The sequence below is a fragment of the Bos taurus genome, chromosome 5, assembly GCF_002263795.3.
Source record: "Bos taurus isolate L1 Dominette 01449 registration number 42190680 breed Hereford chromosome 5, ARS-UCD2.0, whole genome shotgun sequence".
Classification (NCBI taxonomy): domain Eukaryota; kingdom Metazoa; phylum Chordata; class Mammalia; order Artiodactyla; family Bovidae; genus Bos; species Bos taurus.
The window spans coordinates 10,227,315-10,251,774 of NC_037332.1; the positions used below are offsets into that span (position 1 = coordinate 10,227,315).

At 38.0% G+C, this 24,460-nt stretch overlaps 1 protein-coding gene and 1 non-coding gene across 3 annotated transcripts in view; one reads left to right on the forward strand and one right to left on the reverse strand.

Moving 5' to 3' along the window:
* PTPRQ (protein tyrosine phosphatase receptor type Q) overlaps window positions 1-23,686 on the forward strand; it is a 231,550-nt gene extending 207,864 nt beyond the window's left edge. The window contains exons 39-44 of one of the 2 annotated variants that reach the window (XM_059886458.1): window positions 7,796-7,930; window positions 8,379-8,504; window positions 9,322-9,470; window positions 13,327-13,462; window positions 22,981-23,104; window positions 23,351-23,686. In XM_059886458.1, coding sequence (XP_059742441.1) covers window positions 7,796-7,930; window positions 8,379-8,504; window positions 9,322-9,470; window positions 13,327-13,462; window positions 22,981-23,104; window positions 23,351-23,388 — 708 coding nt within the window. In that variant the 3' untranslated portion in view covers window positions 23,389-23,686. The remainder of the gene's footprint in view (window positions 1-7,795; window positions 7,931-8,378; window positions 8,505-9,321; window positions 9,471-13,326; window positions 13,463-22,980; window positions 23,105-23,350) is intronic. The other variant, NM_001192555.2, reaches the window with a different exon arrangement.
* LOC112446841 (U6 spliceosomal RNA) lies at window positions 1,837-1,941 on the reverse strand. Its single transcript, XR_003034932.1, has one exon. It is a non-coding gene; the product is annotated as a U6 spliceosomal RNA (small nuclear RNA).
* Window positions 23,687-24,460: the final 774 nt, after the last annotated feature.

Consider the following 24,460-nt stretch of genomic DNA (forward strand, 5'->3'; position numbering starts at 1 on the left):
CTCTTCTCTAGATGGGAAAGGAAAGGATGGAGCAACACGTAAGCAAAGCCCCAGTGGGACCAAATGAAACGGCAGGCCTGGGCCAGACGTTGAGGCAAAAAGTTTGAAGACGTTTTATTGTTAAAAGAAAAAAAAAAAAAAAACAAATGATTACTGATCCTCCATCCTGATCCCTGGGATTCTAAACTACCCCACTGATGGCTATGGTACTGGCACAAAGACAGAAATATAGATCAATGGAACAAAATAGAAAGCCCAGAGATAAATCCACGCACATATGGACACCTTATCTTTGACAAAGGAGGCAAGGATATACAATGGATTAAAGACAATCTCTTTAACAAGTGGTGCTGGGAAATCTGGTCAACCACTTGTAAAAGAATGAAACTAGACCACTTTCTAACACGATACACAAAAATAAACTCAAAATGGATTAAAGATCTAAACGTAAGACCAGAAACTATAAAACTCCTAGAGGAGAACATAGGCAAAACATTCTCCGACATACATCACAGCAGGATCCTCTATGACCCACCTCCCAGAATATTAGAAATAAAAGCAAAAATAAACAAATGGGACCTAATTAACCTTAAAAGCTTCTGCACATCAAAGGAAACTATTAGCAAGGTGAAAAGGCAGCCTTCAGAATGGGAGAAAATAATAGCAAATGAAGCAACTGACAAACAACTAATCTCAAAAATATACAAGCAACTCCTACAGCTCAACTCCAGAAAAATAAATGATCCAATCAAAAAATGGGCCAAAGAACTAAATAGACATTTCTCCAAAGAAGACATACAGATGGCTAACAAACACATGAAAAGATGCTCAACATCACTCATTATCAGAGAAATGCAAATCAAAAACCACTATGAGGTACCATTTCACGCCAGTCAGAATGGCTGCGATCCAAAAGTCTACAAGCAATAAATGCTGGAGAGGGTGTGGAGAAAAGGGAATCCTCTTACACTGTTGGTGGGAATGCAAACTAGTACAGCCACTATGGAGAACAGTGTGGAGATTCCTTAAAAAATTGGAAATAGAACTGCCTTATGATCCAGCAATCCCACTGCTGGACATACACACTGAGGAAACCAGAAGGGAAACAGACACGTGTACCCCAATGTTCATCGCAGCACTGTTTATAATAGCCAGGACATAGAAGCAACCTAGATGTCCATCAGCAGATGAATGGATAAGCAAGCTGTGGTACATATACACAATGGAGTATTACTCAGCCATTAAAAAGAATACATTTGAATCAGTTCTAATGAGGTGGATGAAACTGGAGCCTATTATACAGAGTGAAGTAAGCCAGAAAGAAAAACACCAATACAGTATACTAACGCATATATATGGAATTTAGAAAGATGGTAACAATAACCCCATGTACGAGACAGCAAAAGAGACACTGATGTATAGAACAGTCTTATGGACTCTGTTGGAGAGGGAGAGGGTGGGAAGATTTGGGAGAATGGCATTGAAACATGTATAATATCATGTATGAAACGAGTTGCCAGTCTAGGTTCGATGCATGATACTGGATGCTTGGGGCTGGTGCACTGGGATGACCCAGAGGGATGGTATGGGGAGGGAGGAGGGAGGAGGGTTCAGGATGGGGAACACATGTATACCTGTGGCGGATTCATTTCGATATTTGGCAAAACTAATACAATATTGTAAAGTTTAAAAATAAAATAAAATTTAAAAAAAAAAAACAAAAAAAAGAAAACCTAAAATACCTAACGCTATTCTTATAACTGTAATATAGCAATCTTCTTCACTGTTAATAAGCCACCTCTTCTAGAAAGAACTGTATGCATAATTTGATCAAATATAAATATGGATCACTTCATGAATTTGCCTGTCATTCCTGTGCAGCACCCATGCTAATCTTCTCTGTATCTTTCCAAGTTTAGTGTATGTGTTTGCTTATAGTATATGTGCTGCCGAAGCAAGCAGATACAGTTTTTTTAAAAACAAGATGTGTACTCTTAAATCTTGAGTGGTGGTGAAGTACCTACTTCAATTCTAATAGGTAGCAAGGTTAACTATGGTTCTCATTATGATTCTACAGATACCTGAAGCTTTCCTATACTGCCCATACTCCCATTTAAAAAAATTTTTTTCTTATTCATCATCTTCTCACCTAGGCCTGCCATTTTATTTGGTCCCACTGGGGCTCTGCTTCTGTATTGCTCCATCCTTTCCCCAACATCAAACATAACCTGTCCTGTGTCCCACTCCCCACAAGCCTCTGTTAAGAGGGAAAAGAATTCATTCATTCCAAATTTTACTTTGGTTAGTAATTACTCCAAAATGACAATTGTCAGTTCACTTCAGTCGCTCAGTCATGTCCGACTCTTTGCGACCCCATGAATCGCAGCACGCCAGGCCTCCCTGTCCATCACCAACTCCCGGAGTTCACTCAAACTCATGTCCATAGAGTCAGTGATGCCATCCAGCCATCTCATCCTCTGTCGTCCCCTTCTCCTCCTGCCCCCAATCCCTCCCAGCATCAGAGTCTTTTCCAATGAGTCAACTCTTCGCATGAGGTGGCCAAAGTACTGGAGTTTCAACTTTAGCATCATTCCTTCCAAAGAAATCCCAGGGCTGATCTCCTTCAGAATGGACTGGTTGGATCTTTTTGCAGTCCAAGGACTCTCAAGAGTCTTCTCCAACACCACAGTTCAAAAGCATCAATTCTTCAGCGCTCAGCTTTCTTCACAGTCCAACTCTCACATCCATACATGACCACAGGAAAAACCATAGCCTTGACTAGACGGACCTTTGCCAGCAAAGTACTGTCTCTGCTTTTTAATATGCTATCTAGGTTGGTCATAACTTTCCTTCCAAGGAGTAAGTGTCTTTTAATTTCATGGCTGCAGTCACCATCTGCAGTGATTTTGGAGCCCAAAAAATAAAGTCTGACACTGTTTCCCCACCTATTTCCCATGAAGTGATGGGATCAGATGCCATGATCTTAGTTTTCTGAATGTTTAGCTTTAAGCCAACTTTTTCACTCTCCTCTTTCGCTTTCATCAAGAGGCTTTTTGGTTCGACTCTTATCTACCAATTAAGTAGACACAAATGAATACTTCATAGCGTAAAAGGTTCATCTAGCTATGGGATGACAGTATAGGATATGAACATGATTAGGAAGGCAACCAGACAGTTTTAGGAGGTATAACTGAACCACACAGATTACATAAACAAAGGAATATTAATGAACCCCCAGTGTTCCCTCTACATAAACAAAGGAATATTAATGAAGTCCCAGTGTTCCCTCTAAATATTACCAGTTATCGGGAGACAATCATAATAGGAAGATACTGCAGAATGAACAATAAACTAAGCCTGAATATATACAGAATATACACATTCTTCTGTGGTCAAGTGATGTTGTAATGTAATAAACCTTACAACAAAGTCACCATGACCCACATGTAATGATATGCATCATCCTTACTGAGCTGCATAGTAAGCAGGTGCGGATGGAAAGCACTTTACATTAAGGCAAGTTCCAGGGAGATCCAGACCGCCGTGCGCTTGCTGCCACTTGGGGAGCTGGCCAAGCACGCCGTGTCCGAGGGCACTAAGGCTGTCACCAAGTATACCAGCTCCAAGTAAATATAATATGCCTAGCCGCTGTTAACGGAGAAGGCAATGGCACCCAACTCCAGTACTCTTGCCTGGAAAATCCCATGGACGGAGGGCCTGGTGGGCTGTAGTCCATGGGGTCGCTAAGAGTCGGACACGAGTGAGCGACTTCACTTTCACTTTCAGTATTAAAGTGGGCAGTATGCTTATTGCTTTTACTTTCAGGGCAATCTCCTTTGTCTGGGATGTCGGGAGAAGTTGGAAATAAACTCATAATACTGTAGTGGCCTCTCACTTTTCCATCCCCAAGGTTAGGCAGTCTTCACTTCACAAACAGTAAAGACTTCTCAGAGTGAAGGACACCGCAGCTTCTCCCCACTCCCCGGTTTTCTTCCATGGCACCTCCATGTGAAAGTTCATGAACACTTGCTCCAGAAGCCAAAGATAGAGGCCATCTACAAATGGATTCTAGATTCCTATTTCTTTGGATGCTAGAAGAAAAAGGGAGAAGAACTATAGAGCGAGAGAAGAAAGCAAGATAAGTAGTGTTTAGATGGGGGGAAGAAATGAAATCTGAGAAGGGAAAAGGGAATACCAGTAGGTGGTCTGAAGTATGTGCTTTGAAACTAGGAAACACCAGGCCAGGATCTGTAATTAGATTACTATTTGTTTACCTCTCTGGCCTTGGCTGTTCTTGGGAATTATACTCCTAAAGCTAGGAGTCAACGAGAAGCTGGAATTTTTGATTTGATTAAGGATGGATCGTGGGAGAGAGGTAGAGAGGAAAATAAGTACTGCATCCTTGTAAATAGCCAATAGTTGTACAAGTGAGTTTAGAAATGTTTTCAAGAGAGCGAACAAGAACATTATGGAATGAGACAAGAGGAAGACTCCAACCTGCTAACCCAAATTATCTCCCCTGTCAACCTAAGATGCCTGAAATTACTTCAATTTGAGCATAGCTTTTACTATAGTTAGACTGAAGATTAAAGGCTATGATGCATATGAGCCATAATCATATCAGAAACATCAAATCTGATCTACGCTGATAGATTATAGTACCAAAGGATGTCGGATCCCTGAAACAGGGAAATGCAAATGACTAGGAGACATATTTTATAAATTGATAAATTACACTTAATTGTCCTCACCCTTAAGACACTTTCTTCATTCGGCTTTTAGGACAACATTCCCTTGATTTTCCATCTACAGCTTTGACTCTTTCATCTCAGTCTCTCTGGTTCTCTCTTATCTCCTTGACTACCAAACACTGAAATTATCTAGAGCCCATTCCTTGAATTTGCTGCTTCTTTTCAAACTCATTTCCTTGATGATCTCAACCATTCTTGTGATTTTTAAGTAAGATCTATTCGCTGACTACTTTAATTTTTTTTTAATTTTATTTAATTTTTAAACTTTACATAATTGTATTAGTTTTGCCAAATATCAAAATGAATCCATCACAGGTATACATGTGCTCCCCATCCTGAACCCTCCTCCCTCCTCCCTCCCCATACCATCCCTCTGGGTCGTCCCAGTGCACTAGCCCCAAGCATCCAGTAAAATTATGTTTCTATTTGGACTTCTTTCTGAACTCCAAACTCATATACCCAATTGCCATGATGATGTACCCACTTGAATATCCAAATAGGATTTCAAGTTTAATATGTCCATTGTGAATTCTTGATTTTCCTTTTAAGTCCGCTTATGCTAGGTGTGGGGAAAAAGGAACCTACCTGCCTACACTGTCGGTGGGAATGTAAATTAGTACAGCCAGTATGGAAAACAGTATGGAGCCTCCTTAAGACTAGAGTTAAATTAGAGTTACAAAATGATCCAGAAATCCCACTCCTAAGCATGTATCTGGAGAAAACTCGAATTTGAAAGGATAAATGCACCCCAGTGTTCACTGTCCACTGGTCGAGGAATGGATAAAGGAGATGTGATGAGTGTGTATTTATATATCACATATATGGTATATATGTGTGTATATATAAGTACACACAGAATATTGGCCATAAAAAAGAATGAAATATGATATTTGCAGCAACATGGATGGACCTAGATATTGTCACACTAAGTAGAATTTCTCAGAAAGAGAAATACCATGTGATATTACTTATATGTGTAACTTAAAATATGATACAAATGAACTTAGTTATAAAACAGAAATAGACCCACAGACATAGAAAACAAATTTACGGTTATCTAAGGGGAAAGTGGGTGGGGAGGGATAAATTAGGGCTTTGAGATTAGCAGATACAATGTACTATATATATAAAACAACATACTCTACTGCATAGCACAGGGAATGATTTTCCATAAACTGCAATAAACTGTAACAAAAAAGAATATATATTATACATGTATAACTGAATCACTTTGCTTTACACCAGAAACACAACACTGTAAATCAACTAAATTTTAATTAAACAAATTTTTTAAAGTATGCTCATACTGAAGTTTTTTTTTTTCCCCATCTTTATTTGGAATCATTACTGACTCCTATCTTTCTTATACCCAGTATCTAATCCATAAGCAAATTCTCTTGGCTCTGTCTTCAAAATACACCAGATTTTGTTACTTCTCACAATACCCACTCCTATCACCCAAACTGCATTCCTTGGTTGGATTGTTGCAATATTCCAACTACTCTCCCTCCTTTCCATTTTTATACCACTATCAGCTTGCTGTATAGAAACTAGAGTGGAACTATTAAACACACTCTATATATGTTCAGAATCTTTCAATGGCTTTCTGTATCACCCAGAGTAAAAACCAAACTCTTAAAACTACCTGCCCCAGGGCCTAAAGCACTGCTCCCTCCCGTCTCTTGTTCTCTCCAATGTCACCTTCTACTACCGTCCCCATTTGCAGTTCCTATAACACTCCAGACACACACCTGACTTGCTACCTGGAACACTTTTTCTCCAAATCTTGAAGGGCTTACCTCTTTCTGGTTCAAGTCTTTCCTCAGATTTCACCAATGAGCCTTTTCTGAACACCCTGTTTTCTGAAATTCTCTCTCATAGCATTTATCACTTTAAAAAAGCTATGTAAATCACTCATTTAATAGACCTGTTAACAGATTTAATGTCTATTTCCCATAACTGGTATATAAGACAAATCAGGGTAGGAATTTTCGTCAATGATGAATCCTCAGTTCCTAGACTAGTGCCTGGCACACAGTAAGCACTCATAAATATTATTTGAATGGAGGAGTGTGCATTTTAAAAGCTGTAAAGAAATTAAAATATTAATGGTGCTTCACTCTGGATAGTGAGATTACAGAGAAAGTCCATATTTTTTAATACATACTTCTGAATTTTCCTAACATTCTACACTGATTGTACAGTACTATTTAAACTAAAAAATAAAAAACCCTTTACAATGTAAATTACATACTCAAGTATTTCAACTTAGACTAGAAACACAGAAATGCTTTAGCACATAGTTTTTTTTGTTTGTTTTCCGCAGACTGAAGGTTTTGTTCCAGAAACTGTCACTGACTAGCACTGTGATTTGGGAAAAATCACCTGAAGTAGCTCATCATTCTTTAAAGTAAAACAAACTGGTTGGATTAGATTTTAGGACCACTTGAACTTTAAAATGTATACTATTCTGTATAATACTATATTCTCTGGCTACTGAGACAATTCAATTTAAAAATAAAATTCACCCTTAAACCTCATTCTTCAAAATATTTTGATGTTTGAAATAGATGTAATTCCATCACTTTTTAAAAATTTACACATAAACTTTAAGAAAAATCCATAGATGCTACTCACGTGGCATGCTTACATTCCAGGTGAATAGACCGAGTTTTAGAACGACTTGATAAAATGTACAAGAGCTGTCATAACAGGGTGGAGACAAGTCTCAGGTCCTACAATAGTTAAATGAATCTTCTTACTATCTCCACATTATTCTTGGTTTTAAGCTCTGGAGAATAATTACTAATACCATCATTTATGTAGATACTTTCTTGCAGGGATAGAACAGCTAGTTGTATACTTACATTATGAGGTTTAAATTAATGTTGGAAATTTTGAGTATCTTTTAGCATTCAAAAATATGCAGTATTTTAGAATATTAGGTAATCTTACAACTAGTATGTTTTTCATATCTCAAAAGTTAAAAAATATATATATATATATGTAAATATTGATGCAATGTTGTAATTATATCATTCTAGGGCTACTTATGTCCAAATGAATTTATTGCTACTCAAGGTCCATTACCAGGAACAGTTGGGGACTTTTGGAGAATGGTGTGGGAAACCAGAGCAAAAACATTAGTAATGCTAACACAGTGTTTTGAAAAAGGACGGGTAAGTTATTTGAAAAGCTCTTCACAAAACCTTTACTTTATGTTTGTGTTAATTTATGTGTGATGTTGGGTTTCCCAGGTAGCCCTAATGGTAAAGAACATGCCTCCTAAAGCAGGAGATGCAAGAAATGAGAGTCCAATCCCTGGACCAGGAAGATCCCCTGGGCATGGCAACCCACTCCAGTATTCTTGCCTGGAGAATCCCTTGGATAGAGGAGCCTGGTGGCCTACAGTCCATAGTGCTGCAGAGAGTCAGACACAACTGAAGTGTCGTCACATGTGTGACGATTTTAGCTAATACTCTGACATATCAATGACTGGGGCATGTATAAGGCAATTGTACCTTAGTAGCAATAACTTTGAACTATATATATATATATATATATATATATATATATATATATATATATAATGGTTCTTGTAACTGGTGAATTTTCTCTTGACTGCAGATCAGATGTCATCAATATTGGCCAGAGGACAACAAACCAGTTACTGTCTTTGGAGATATAGTGATTACAAAACTAATGGAGGATGTTCAAATAGACTGGACCATCAGAGATCTGAAAATTGAAAGGGTAAAAAAAAAAGGAGGAGGGGAAGTCAAACATGATAAAAAATATGAATGATCTAAATGTCTAAAGTAAAATTAATTTCTAGACATATTTCTGTATATTCAGTAATGCTTTTCTATTATCTTCAAAAGAGAAGTTTTGAATTGGCATTTGCCTTCAATATCTATGTCATTATGTTTAATTCCAAATTCCTTAAAGTTTATATTAAACAAGGAAGGCAACAGGAGGAAACAACTAGATCACTAGGTTTATCTTATTTTATGAAGAAACTGTAAAATTTTATTTAAAACAGGAATTTCTGAAATCACGTGTCTCTATCTGTATCTTAATGGTTGGATTTTCTATTTAATCCAGAACGTATACAGAATCAATAACATAGAGATCCCACCTTTATTATGTAAATACCTATACACATAGAAAATGATATAAGGACCTTTATACTTTCTAATATTATCAGATACCCAATACCAGTGTTATGAATAATTTGTGAGTGTGTTTATTTAAGTTGTTAGGTCAAAACTGTTCAAAATCTACTATTCTGGTGTTACAACACGTTACACTACATTGAATATAAATACCCTGCATAATCATCTGTTTGAAAGATTTGAAACAATCATGTTCATCGTTTGCATTCATACTGAAAGGTAATTTTCTGTAGTGTAGCAATAGCAGAAGACTTCTCTTATAGGAAATCAAGAAACCACAGTTTCTTTGTTTTGTAAACTATCATCTTGAAAACCCGGGGAGTCAGCTACATTCAGACTTCGCTGTGATACTTAAATAACTTCATCATGTTTGTTTAATATGTCATTCTGTCTAGCACGGGGATTGCATGACCATTCGACAGTGCAACTTTACTGCGTGGCCTGAACACGGGGTTCCTGAGAACAGCGCCCCTCTAGTCCACTTTGTGAAGCTGGTTCGAGCAAGCAGGGCACATGATACCACACCCATGATTGTTCACTGCAGGTAAGAAAGGTTTTCAGAACCTTTTATGAAATACTCGAAACGGGATTTAAACCCAACGTGACCTTTATGTTATCATGACACTATTGATTTTCTAGTAGAATATTAATGGAGATTCAATCCAGCTTTTAGTTGTAAGATATTTTACTGGCTATAACAAATCAAGATGTAGTTTTATAAAAGGTTAGATGCAGAGATCAAATGAGTAATGACTGTGGCTAAAAGGAAGACAAAATATATATCCTGGTTTAAGAATTTTTATGACATCTTTACTGGATTATACCTCTCAAAATCCTTAAAATATATAAAAAACTGTAGCCCACTACTGATGTGAATGAGTCTAGGAGTGTAGAATCTTTTGAGTTTTATGAATAAACTCTTGATCCTTCATTATTTCAATTGAGATTAGTCTACTATAATAACTTAAACTTTTTTGTAAAAACAACTTCTGAGATTTGAGTTACAAAGAATAAAGAAAATGAACTTTAAAGTAAAGATCAAATTAAGTGACCAACCCAAGCATGATTCCAAACTTTTGCAAACTATTCAAATATCTTTCTTTGACCTAGCTCTTTGAACATGATAAATATAATAAATTAAGGTTTTCACTTTTATTTTCATTGGTATTTTATACCACTGAAACACCAGTAGTCCCCCTCAAAAATTAATAAAGCTCACAATTGTTTAGAATTCAGAATTCTGGACATACTGATGATTTATGCTTTCTAACATGTTATCTAAATTAATCTCAGCATGAGTCTCTTCCAACAGTTGTAGTTTGCAAATGAGAGAAAAAGTGGGTGATAGTACTGATTCTGCTTACATGAGGTACCTAAAAAAGGGGTAAATTCATACAGACAGAAAGTGGTTTCCAGGGACTTAGAGAAATTGAGAGTTACTGTTTAATGGGTATAGAGATTCTGTTTGGGATTATGAAAATAGTGTAGAAACAGATATTGGTAATGGTTGCAATGTGCTTAATGCCACTAAACTGTGCATTTAAAAACAGTTAAAATGGTAAATTTTGTCATGTATCTTTTGCTACAATAAACATCTAAGTAATGATTTCAACCACATTAATAAAGTAATTATTACTTATAGTAACTCCAAAATCAATTGATGGATAAATATTCTAATGGGGATATACTATAATTAATGTAGTTAATATTTAGGAAAATATTAATCCATCCAGTTTTTAAACTTTATTTAGATGAAGAAACTCAACACATAATTTAAATGAGTCTACATTTTCTTTTCCAGGAATATTTTAGATTTTTTAAGTAAGAGTAATACATAAAATACATTATGAGATATCTTTTCACATTTAAAAACAAATAAAATTAAAAGTAAAAGCCTCATTCTTACCTTCCCAATTCCATATACTCTCCATACACAGAAAAATTTTAACAGACTGGTATATAGTATAAATACAGTAACATTTTGCTTTTAAAGTCAGTGATTGATTTTTTTTTTAATTTTATTTAATTTTTAAACTTTACATAATTGTATTAGTTTTGCCAAATATCAAAATGAACCCACCACAGGTGTACATGTGTTCCCCATCCTGAACCCTCCTCCCTCCTCCCTCCCCACACCATCCCTCTGGGTCGTCCCATGCACTAGCCCCAAGCGTCCAGTATCGTGCATCGAACCTGGACTGGCATCTTGTTTCATACATGATATTTTACGTGTTTCAATGCCATTCTCCCAAATCTTCCCACCCTCTCCCTCTCCCACAGAGTCCATAAGACTGTTCTATACATCACTGTCTCTTTTGCTGTCTCGTTCACAGGGTTATTGTTACCATCTTTCTAAATTCCATATATATGCGTTAGTATACTGTATTGGTGTTTGATTTTAAATTGGCATTACTGATGATTAAAGTGGATAGTAAGCTGCCTGTAATGTCTTCCTATTTTACATATACACTGCCACTGGATTATAATCGTGGATTTAAAAATTCACTAGAAAAGTAAAGGACCTTCTCTCTTTTAGACTCAAAAAGTGTAGCCTCATCCTTTGTGACTTAAACATGCAGGAAAAAGTATGCTTATATTAATAATCTTTAAGTATCATTTCAAAACTTTCTCCTAAATGATCATGTCCAACCCCAACTTCTCACCTTAGCTTTTGACCTATACTTTTAGCTTCCAGTTCAACATGACAACCTATTAATAAATGACCACAATATTCTAAAAATGTGTCCAAAACAGAATGCTTGGGCCCATCTCCAAACTCACTCCTTCTCATCCCATCTTGGTCAACAGCAGTCCATTCTGCTTGGCCCAGAAACCCAACACTCATCCTCGACTCTCTACTTCCTCTCACATGCTACATCCATTCCAATAGCAAATACTCTGATCCCTGTGCCCCATCACCTCTCCACACACTCGCCCCACCCTGGTCTCCTTGCTTTTCTTTGAACATGCAGAACACCCTCCCACTCGGATCTGTTCTCTTCCCTCACCTTCTGGCCACAATGCTCCTCTCCCATGTACCAACATGGTGCACTTCTAACCCCACTGAAGTTTCATTGTCAGAGAATCTTTCTCTGATGACCCTGTCCTACCTTATCACCTTTTATCTCCTTAATTTTTATCTCTCACCATAGCACTTATTGGGCATATCCCATGTGACACAAGTGGTTAAGGATCTGCCTGCCAATGCAGGAGATGCAAGAGATGCAGGTTCGATCTCTGGGTTGGGAATATCCCCTGGATTATGAAATGGCAACCCATTCCAATATTCTTGCTTGGAAAATTTCATGGCCAGAGGAGCCTGGCAGGCTACAGTCCATGGAGCTCCTAAGAGTCGGACGTGACTGAGCACATACACACAGCACTTATCGCCACTGGGCATACCTTATGCATGTTTCTCTTTTGTGTGGATTCCCATCATCCCTCCTCTAGAATCTAAACTCCATAAGTATTGGAGACTCTGTGTGGTTCGCTCCTGTACCCCAGATGCCTAGGGCAGTGTCTGACACTCAAAGTATACTGAACAATGTAATGACTGATTACTCTGCTGGGGCATATTATGTGTTATCGTGTTCAGAGTTATGTTGTGATGCTATTTCTTAGGTTGACTTATAGGCACTGTACACAGACAACTATTCTTAACCTACAGAAGTAGTTTCTGTATTGTTTCGTATTTTTCAAAGTGACATTTGTAAGACTAGGTGACCTTTCAAATGCCCTTTTTTCCACATTTACTTCCTATATTAACCATTTAAGTACACAGGAGTCTTGTCTTTCTAATTGGAATTTCTGAATAAATCTTGTCAGGTTTATCAATTAACAGTTTATATGGAGCACATACTGTCCTTCAGTATTAAACTAAATTCTTAAAAGGAAACCACTTTCCAATGTCATTATCTATGGAAGGAAAAGGAAATTCTAGGGAAAGTGAATAAGAACACACAAGAGTCTATTTATCAATATGATGTAGAAGAAGTGCTATCTGGGCTAAATAGTTGACATTTTCTATGTTTAGCATCCCTACTTGTAACCAAAAATATATTCAAAGTTTCTGGTGTTAAGACTTTTCAGTGATTTTTAAAAATATTTCCCGTACTTCTCCAACTACACCTCTTAAAACGTTATGAAAGAAGAGGAAAAGTTCAACTGGTTTAAAAAAAAAAACTCCAATATTTGATAGCGTGTTAAAGATAATCATCTTACTCCTTCTAAACAGTCTTGGGAACAATATATGTACAAAGAAACTCCAAAGAAAATCCACTTCCAAATAAGAAAAGAAACTATATGTAATTTATTGCTACCATAGTTTATCTTCTTCATCACCATCCACATGAACAACCTTTTTGCTGAATAATTTGCATGTAATTTCACTCTTCCTACAGTGCTGGAGTTGGAAGAACTGGAGTTTTTATTGCTCTGGACCACTTAACACAACATATAAATGATCACGATTTTGTGGATATATATGGATTAGTAGCTGAACTAAGAAGTGAAAGAATGTGTATGGTACAAAACCTGGTAAGACGATCTAAAACTGCAAGCAGAGTCAGCTCGAGAATTTCTCCTGGGAGGACCTTAGTGGCACCAGTCCCATGGACAGAGGAGCCTGGTAGGCTGCAGTCCATGGGGTCGCTAAGAGTCAGACACGACTAAGCGACTTCACTTTCCCTTTCCACTTTCATGCATTGGAGAAGGAAATGGCAACCCACTCCAGTGTTCTTGCCTGGAGAATCCCAGGGATAGGGGAGCCTGGTGGGCTGCCGTCTATGGGGTCACACAGAGTCGGACACGACTGAAGTGACTTAGCATAGCATAGCATAGCATGGCTACAAAGCAGACACTCTTTTATTATGTTATAAACCTCTGGGGTTGGGGCAAGGGCTTGGGGCTGGCAGCTGATGGAGATCATAGGAGAACTGACCCGTATGTCCCAGTCATCCTTCAGCACCGTTACTGACGACTCAATCTAACTTGTTTATGCTGATAGGCATGTAGAAAATAATTCCTAAGAGAGATTTGTCTTTAGTGTTTGGGAAGCACAGAAAATGAACCAGATTAATTTCTTTCGTAAACATGCTAGAAGCTGTAATTGGGAAAAGTTTAAAATATTAACTATGATGTTGGTCTATGTATTTCACTTGTCCGTATTTATCCCTTTTGTATATCAGTACTAATAATGTTTGTTACAGAATATCATCAACTATCTGGGAGTCTTTGTTTGGTTGTTTTGGTTTGGAAGCAAAAGTATTTTTAAAATCTAGATTTCGGTCATAAAAGAAATGTATAGTATAATGGTAATGAAACTGAGGCTCCTCTGCTGAGTGTCTAGTAGGAGGTACTATACTAGATCATTTTCATGTATTATCTCATTTAATTATTTGTAAAGCAGGTCCAATGAAACTAATCAATAGGCTGGGTATTACCAGCTCTTCTTTACAGATAGGGAAGCAGATGTTCCAAAAATTTAAATGATATTCAAAGGTTATAAGTGTCAGAGCCAAAATTCACACCCCATTCTGTCTAATTATACTAAGATGTTCTTCTCATATCTTTGGATTGATATTTTTATACTATACAGATTTTTCTCATAGTAAATATGCAGATCTTCTATAATGATATTTTCTAGGGTACCAACTAGAAAACATAAGTGGCTATATAGCCGTTTGAGGTGGGAGAAAACCAGCTCTTTGCTAAAATAAGTTTGAGAAAATTTCTTACAGCCTCTATGCTAATGTGCGTTGACATTTATAAATACAGAGCCCTTGTGAACAACATTTCCCGAACTTATATGACTATGGCCTCCTTGAACCCTTTTGACCCCAAAACATGTAACGCCAAGTCATGGAACATTAATGCTCTTAGGAAGATATGGCCCTAGACCAGAGACAACCAAACTTTTCAAAATGTACATCCCTTTGAGGAGAAAAGTTTAAGCATTCAATTCCTGGGCTTCTCTGGTGGCTCAGATGGTAAAGAATCTGTCTACAATGTAGAAGACCTAGGTTCGATCCCTGGGTGGGGAAGATTCCCTGAAAAAGGAAATAGCAACCCACTCCAGTATTCTTGCCTGGGAAATCCCATAGACAAGGGAGCCTGGGAGACTATAGTCTGTGGAGGTGGCAAAAAGTTAGATGTGACTGAGCGACATACACGTACACACATAAAAATACATATATATATATTTTTAAATTTTATTTTATTTTTTTCTTTTTTCTTTTTTTTCTAATTTTATTTTTAAACTTTACATAATTGTATTAGTTTTGCCAAATATCAAAATGCACACATAAAAATACATATATATATATTTTTTAATTTTATTTTATTTTTAAACTTTACAATATTGTATTAGTTTTGCCAAATATAGAAATGAATCCGCCACAGGTATACATGTGTTCCCCATATATATTTTAAAAATGTAGTTTGAGCCATTATGTATATTATAAAGTATACACAAATAAATTGAAAACCATGAGTTAAAGGTCAAATAAGAAATTTTGACAACTTTGCTAATAGTGATGGCATGGCTCAGTCCATAATCTGTCTGCAATGCAGGAGACCTGGGCTCGATCCCTGGGTTGGGAAGATCCCCTGGAGAAAGAAATGGCTACCCACTCTGATATTCTTGCCTGGGGAATTCTACGGACAGAGAAGCCTGGCAGGCTATGTTCAGTGGGGTTGAAAGAGCTGCATATGACTGAGGACTGGAATGCCAAAGTGGGAAGTCAAGGGATACCTGGAGTAATAGGCAAGTTTGGCATGGTGTAAAAAATGAAGCAACGCAAAGGCTAACATAGTTTTGCTAAGAGAACACACTGGTCATAGCAAACACCCTCTTCCAACAACACAAGAGACTACTCTATACATGGACATCACCAGATGGTCAATACCAAAATCATATTTATTATATTCTTTGCAGCCAAAGATGTAGAAGCTCTATACAGTCAGCAAAAATAAGACCGGGAGCTGACTGTGGCTCAGGTCATGAACTCCATACTGCCAAATTCAGACTTAAATCGAAGAAAGTAGGGAAAACCACTAGACCATTCAGGTATAACCTAAATCAAATCCCTTATGATTATAAAGTGGAAGTGACAAAGATTCAAGGGATTAGATCTGATCGACAGAGTGCCTGAAGAACTATTGGACGGAGGTTTGTAACATTATACAGGAGGTGTTGATCAAAACCATCCCTAAGAAAAAGAAATGCAAAAAGGCAAAATGGCTGTCTGAGGAGGCCTTACAAATAGCTGAGAAGAGAATAGAAGTGAAAGCCAAAGGAGAAAAGGAAAGGTATACCCAACTGAATGGAGCGTTCCAAAGCATAGCAAGGAGAGACGAGAAAGCCTCCCAAAGAGAACAATACAGAGAAATAGATGAAAAACAATGGGATGGTAAAGACTACACATCTCTTCAAGAAAATCAGAGATACCAAGGGAACATTTCATGCAAAGACGGGCACAGTAAAGGACAGAAATGGTATGGACCTAACAGAAGCAAAGGAGATTAAGAAGAGGTGGCAAGAATACACAGAACTGTACAAAAAAGATCTTCATGAGTCAGATAGATAACAATGATGGTGTCACCATTCACCTAGAGCCAGACATCCTGGAATGAGAAGTCAAGTGGGCCTTAGGAAGCATCACTGCAAACAAATACAGTGGAGGTGATGGAATTCCAGCTGAGCTATTTCCAATCCTGAACGATGATGCTGTGAGAGTGCTACACTCAATATGCCAGCAAATTTGGAAAACTCAGCAGTGACCACAGGACTGGAAAAGGTCAGTCTTCATTCCAATCCCAAAGAAAGGCAATGCCAAAGAATATTCAAACTACCGCACAATTGCACTCATCTCACACGCTAGTAAGGTAATGCTCAAAATTCTCCAAGCCAGGCTTCAACAGTACATGAACCATGAACTAACAGATGTTCAAGCTGGATTTAGAAAAGACAGAGGAACCAGAGATCAAATTGCCAACATCCACTGGATCACAGAAAAAGCAAGAGAGTCCTGGAAAAACATCTATTTCTGCTTTATTGACTATGCCAAAGCCTTTGACTGTGTGGATCACAATAAACTGTGGAAAATTCTTCAAGAGATGGGAATACCAGACCACCTGACCTGCCTCTTGAGAAACCTATATGCAGGTCAGGAAGCAACAGTTAGAACTGGACGTGGAACAACAGACAGGTTCCAAATAGGAAAAGGAGTACGTCAAGGCTGTATATTGTTGCCCTGCTTATTTAACTTATATGCAGAGTACATCATGAGAAATGCTGGGCTGGATGAAGCACAAGCTGGAATCAAGACTGCCACGGGAGAAATATCAGCAACCTCAGATATGCAGATGACACCACCCTTATGGCAGAAAGTGAAGAGGAACTAAAAAGCATCTTGATGAAAGTGAAAGTGGACAGTGAAAAAGTTGGCTTAAAGCTCAACATTCAGAAAAGGAAGATCATGGCATCCGGTCCTATCATTTCATGGCAAATAGATGGGGAAACTGGAAACAGTGACAGAGCTTATTTGGGGGGGGGCTCCAAAATCACTGCAGATGGTGATTGCAGCCATGACATTAAAAGACAACGCTTGCTCCTTGAAGAAAAGCTACGACCAACCTAGCCAGCATATACATTACCATATGTAAAATAGCCAACAGGAATTTGCTGTATGGCTCAGGAAACTCAAACAGGGGCTCTGTAAAAACCTAGAGGGGTGGGATGCAGAGGAAGATGCGAGGGAGGCTCAAAAGGGAGGGGCTATATATATATCTATGGCTGATTCATGTTGAAGTTTGACAAAGAACAACAAAAGTCTGTAAAGCAATTATCCTTCAATTAAAAAATAAATTTAAAAAAGAATCAGAAAAAAAAAAAAAGACATTACTTTGCCAACAAAGGTCCATATAGTCAAAGCTATGGATTTTCCAGTAGTCATGTCACATGATGGATGTGAGAGTTGGACTGTAAAAACTCTCAGTTTGGCTGAGAGCCAAAGAAATGATGCTTTTGAACTGTGTTGGAGAAGACTCTTGAGAGTCCCTTGGACTGCAAGGAGATCCAACCAGTCCATCCTAAAGGAGATCAGTCCTGGGTGTTCATTGGAAGGACTGATGGTGAAGCTGAAACTCCAATACTTTTACTACCTGATGTGAAGAACTGACTCCTTAGAAAAGACCCTGATGCTGGGAAAGACTGATGGTGGGAGGAGAAGGGGATGACAGAGGATGAGATGGTTGGATGGCATCACTGACTCGATGGACATGAGTTTAAACTTGCTCCAGGAGCTGGTGATGGACAGGGAGGCCTGGTGGGCTGCAGTCCATGGGGTCACAAAGAGTCGGCCACGACTGAGTGACTGAACAACAAGAAAGTGACTAATACTAATGTTATCATTAGGTATTTTCAAAAGATAAAATATATAATTAGCAGAAAATAATTGTTTCAATAGTGGTCTTAAAATATATATTTTAAATTATTTATAGTTTTTATAAGTGATCTAGCTCACTGAGAGATCTGATTACATTGTTGTAATCACCTCATAGTATGGCTATAAGACAGTTATTCTAGGGGTATGAAAAATGTCAGTCCTGCCATTTTCTTGTCATTCATTTGTATTTTGCTGATAAATAATAGCTATGACCCCGAGTCTTTTTGTAGGAATCTTTTAAAGCCACTTTCATTATGTAATGGCTAGGTAAAGCTAGGTCCTGTCATCCATATGCATTCCTTTAAATGCTGAAAGGGAACACATGAGAGAAGTAACACTCTTCCCTTACAGAACTTTAGAAATGGACTGTGACTTGTGGCCAGGCTCCGTTTCATGAGTATGCAATCTATTCAAACTCATAGGTCCCCACCCTCAAAAGGACCTTGCACTTGATTTGATGCCTGCTGTCACTATTTTGAAAGTCTTTTATTAATTTTGAGGAAAAGTGTTAGTCAACTCTTTGCAACCTCATGGACTGTAGCCCACCAGGCCCTCTGTCCTTGGAACTCTCCAGGCAAGAATACTGCAGTGGGTAGCCATTCCCTTCTCCAGGGGATCTTCCTGACTTAGGGACCAAACCCTGGCCTCCTGCATTGCAGGAGGATCCTTTACCATCTGAGCCACCAGGGAAGCCCCAGTTTTGACGAAGGAAGCTCACATCTTCACTTTGTAGTGAGCCCCACAAATTTTGTAGCGGGTTCTTATCCAGGGATCTTTTAAGGGCTTCGATATCAATACAACTATTAGTGATTATTAAAACATGAGAACAGGATAAATAGCTAACATTTTCCTCCATGTTCTTAGGTGTACACATGTACGTGATGAGCAATGTTCTGGGCACTGATCAAGATGGGTTGACTTTCCTGGATGAGTTAAAGGATGGGAATGAGTGAGATTTCTTTCATTCTAGAGAGTAGATTCAGTCTTTAAATAATAAAAGTTGGATTTTGTCTTGCTGTACAGCTTCGTGGAACCAAACTTTGTAACAAGTGTGTTCAAGAATGCCTGTGAATAATTTCACACAATTTAGTACTCCATATACTCTTCATACCAGAGAAGGCAATGGCACCCACTCCAGTACTCTTGCCTGGAAAACCCCATGGATGGAGGAGCCTGGTAGGCTGCAGTCCATGGGGTCGCGAAGAGTCAGACACGACTGAGCAACTTCCCTTTCACTTTTCACTTTCATGCATTGGAGAAGGAAATGGCAACCCACTCCAGTGTTCTTGCCTGGAGAATCCCAGGGACGGGGGAATGTGGTGGGCTTCCGTCTATGGGGTCGTGCAGAGTCGGACACGGCTGAAGCGACTTAGCAGCAGCAGCAGCATACACTTCATACATAAACTTCATACATTGTGCTGGAATAACCAGCCAGAGGAAACTGTTGTAGGTTGGGTAGGGGAATGGAAAGAGCATGAATTTTGGAGTCAGAGAATTGAGTTCAGATTCCAGTCCTGCTAATTTCTGGCTTTGTGACTTTAACTTCCCTAAGCTATTTCTCTTTCATAAAATAGCTGTGTTACACAATTTTATTGTCAGTATTAAATAAAAGAAAGTATCTGAAAGCACCAAGCATGCAGTAAATGCCCAGCATGCAGTAAATGTCTGACAATATAGTTGTGCCAAGTGCTTTTTGGCATAAAAAGGTGGTGGGTCATTAAAATCCTGATAAAGGTCACTGAATCAATAGGTAGAAGTCATGAATATTAGTTGGGATATTTGAGATTAATACATCTTCATCTTCCCTGATGGCTCAGCAGGTAAAGATTGTGCCTGCAATGCAGGAGACACAGGCTCAATCCCTGGATGGGGAAGATCCCCTGGAGAAGGAGATGGCAACCCACTCCAGTATTGGATACAGGAGCCTGGCTGGCGTCACAAAGAGTCAGACACAACTGAGCACAAGGCACATCTTCATCAGTATCCATAAAAAGTATAGGTAACCTTCCCCTGGTGGCTCAGATGGTAAAGAGTCTGCCTGCAATGTGGGAGACCCAGGTTCGATCCATGGCTCAGGAAGATCCCATGGAGAAGGGAAAGGCTACGCACTCCAGTATTCTTGACTGGAGAATCCCATGAACAGAGCAGCCTGGTGGGCTACAGTCCATGGAGTTGCAAAGAGTTGGACACAACTAAGCAATTAACACTTTCACTTCCACCCTTTCCGTAAGAAGTTATAAAATTAAGATAGATCCATGTTTACTAAATAATTAGCCTCCACTTTGTAAACCGTGTAAATCACAATTCTCAGATCCTTGCTTAAAACATGGTATGCACAGCTAGCTGTCTTTCACCTGACTTTGTTCCCAGAAGCGAAGCTGTCTACTGTCTTTTCTCTGTGATGGAAAAAAAAGGGAAATGACCACACCTTGGCTCCAGTCCTTACAAATTAGCATTGCCTTGCACAAGAGTGGTTTCTTATTTTCTCCTATTGCACTTGGGAATGATCCCAACGTCTGTGAAGAACGCTGTCTCAGCACAGACTGCAGTAGCCACGGCCAGGGGTGGGGAGCTGGGAACCTCGGCAACATAGCACCATGAAAAGACGCCCGAGGGCTTTAAGCAAGGAGAACCAAGAGTTCTTTCACTGTGTACCAAGCCGCAGTTCACAGCAGCCCCAAGAGGTCTGAAAGAGCCTTGTCAGAGAATACTCTGCAGTGAGATAATATCCTGAGATACTATTCCTGCCTCAAATAAGGTTAGTCTGGATGAAATCCCTTTCCTGCTCTGGATCTCTTGAAAATTGACTGATGTAAACTCCTGAAGAAGAAGAAAAAAAGAATTATTTTTGGTGCCTAGTTTTTCTTTTTGCTGCCAGATCCATTGATCAATTGATCTATCATCTATCTATCTGGCTGGCCTTCAATCTTATAGCCTTTCTGATCCCCCAGATGAGGAAACCAAACATCAGAAAAACTTAATTCTTACGGTAACAGGACTATCTAGGGTAGAAACTGGAACTGAATTCTTCACTGACTCTTTGGCAATAACACACCACTGGAGAGATCCTGGAACATGTAGCACTGCCCCATGGAGCTCAGCCTGCCCTGCTGGCAGAGTTTACGCCCATCATTCTTTCCAGTGGAGAAGATGAGATCTGGACAGTCAGAACATATCAAATGTGACTTCAAGTTCAAATGTGTTTTTTCAAGTAACGGAAATGATAAATTTACATGAATGCTGTTTTCAAAGAAACTATATCATGTCAACATATTTCTGCTAATAGTATTTTAAAATGTACTGTGTGATGTATATTTTAAAATACTCTTTTAGAATTATCTTGAGAAGAATGTTAACAGCAATTTAATAGAATTTTTATTCCCTTATAACCCTTCCTTTCTCACCAAAATTGAATTATGTAACTTGATCATCCCTCTTACATACAAACTTGATCTCTAATGACTTCTGTATGCTCTCCAAATCAAGCCTGTCCTTAAATGGTAAAGATCGACTAACTGTGAGAATTACATGAGGCTAAGTCAACAAACATTCATTACGCAACTACCACATTCCAGCCACTATTACAAGCAATGGGAATATAGCAGTGAATATGACAGAGTTCTGTCCTCACAGAACCGACATTCCACCAATGAGACGTCTGTGGAAACATTTTGTAATCCACAAAGAAATAGGTATTCCTGATAATGACCAGCGATTTCTGAAGAGTGTCTCAACTAGTGTAATTCCAAAAAGGTTTTGAGGTATAGTTAGCAATAGATATAGCTTCTTAAGATGGTCACTTAGAGGACATTCTATTTAAATCAGTTGTCAGTATGTATGTGTGTTATCTTAAACATTTGGTTATATTCCTTTAAATTCAGGTACCTTTCCTATGTGAAAATGAGGGTGCTTTACTATGATTGCAACCTTAAATAACCTTTGGAAAAGTCCAAACCCAGAAATGCTAACAGGTCATTGAATTATATTGAATACACTTAAAGAATTCAGGTGGTACTGAATCTATTCCAAACTTTAGACGAAATGTTACGCGTCTTTGGATATCTCAACGGTCAACTGCCTTGTATTTAGAGACCAGGTCCTTGACATTAAGTAGGCCAAATGCTGGGTGAGTAACAGAATTGTTAACCATACTCTACACGTGCCTTCGGTGTGTAGATATGCTCAGTCACAGCTTTTGAAACTAAATTTAGTATCTACATTCCAAAAGCCATTCTAACAAGAAAAGTATAAGAAAAATTACTCAATCATGCCCAAAAAGAAAAACATAAACAAATTTAAATAATTTTTTTTTTAGTTTTTATAATCACAGCAAGAAAGAACATATGAACAGTTGGGTATTTAATAACAAGTACTAAGAAAAAAAAAAAACAACTGGAAGCTACAAAAAACCCCACAGGAGTTCAGCAAACCTTATGTTTGAAATGATAGAAAATCATTTATATACTTGGTAAATTCTGTGCCTTTAACTTAGCTGTTGAACATTTGTTGAATTCATTATTACTTTTAAATGTAAAAAGTACAGCCCCTCCTTGTAAGAAAAATCCCCACCCCATTTATTTATTTAACCACCCTTTCTTTGGTGTCTAGGCACAGTATATCTTTTTACATCAGTGCGTTCTGGATCTCTTATCAAGTAAAGGAAATAATCAGCTCATCTGTTTTGTTAACTATTCAGCACTTCAGAAGATGGACTCTTTGGATGCCATGGAAGGTAAACAGAGGCACTGTATATCAACTTACGAGTTTACCACCTATAACAGGAACATTAATTCAATAATCACCATTTACTGAAAATGGTTTAGAAGCTTGGCTAGCAAACATATCAATTTTTTAATTTCTCTCTAATCCAAGTTAGGATAATAGCCTTTCCATGTACATTATATTTTTATCATGAAACATTTAAATCTTTTGAACTGTTAATATCAATTCTCTCTTATGGCATGTTTTTGTGTTATAGGTGATGTTGAGCTTGAATGGGAAGAAACCACCATGTAAATATTCAGACCAAAGATTACAACTGGAAGATATTTTCAAACCCCAGGGGCCAAAATTATCCCCTTATTCTTCTGATTTGAAATGTATAGCCTTAAGTAAATCTCTATGCTGCCCTTACTGTGCCTTACTAAACTTATATTTTATGAATAGTCCTAGGAAATAGCTAATTCAAGATAGTTGTCTGTTTTGTACAGAATATTATAAACTTAAATTGTTTAAGAAGAGATATCCCAGAGATTTCTGAAGCATTCTGTATTTGGGGAATGAGCCAAATATAAAATTATATTTAATGTTTCAATGTGGATTTTCCCTACATATTGGATTCGATCTTGAACAGAAGTTGTAAATGTTGATTCAGTAGTGTTATTCTGGCCTCCAGGGTGTTGACTTTTCTCGTGGATAACTTCCAGGACTGTCATAATGATCTGTACTTCCATGTATGCTCCTGTGTTTTGAATCCTCTGTTTTATGAGTGCTGAGATACCATCTCATGATCTCGAACAGCTGACAGTAACCCCCCTGACACTCCCCGGATTACTTAGCCTTTATACAACACACAGAAGCTCTTCGGGTACACTTAGGGCTATTTTAGTTGCACTGTAATATTTAACTTGGAAAAACAGAAGGAAAAATTAGTGCGATTGATCATATGAAGTTGTCTGGTACTTTTCTAGCCTGTCTATATCTGTATGTTTTCAGGAACAAGCTGTACTACTACATTGTTGGGTTAAATGTATCAGTATTTGTCCATAGATGTGTATTCAACCTAATAACAGTTTTGAAGGATTTTTTCAGCAGAAATGTATGAAAACAGTAATAAAAAGGTAATGTGTCTCAAGTTTGAAAACCCATGATGTGCTGCTGTGGTGCCAACAGACACTTCTGAATAGACTACATAAAATGGTCTTTATTTCATTTCCTAAGGCTGATTATTGAGGAGTATATTTGGTGGAACTGAACACAAAAAATTAACTAGACCATAGCAAATTAGAGAGTTTTTTAAAGAAAATAACTCACCCTCCTTTTGTTAGATAGTAACAATGTGCTAAGTTTTGAACTATATGAAATTATT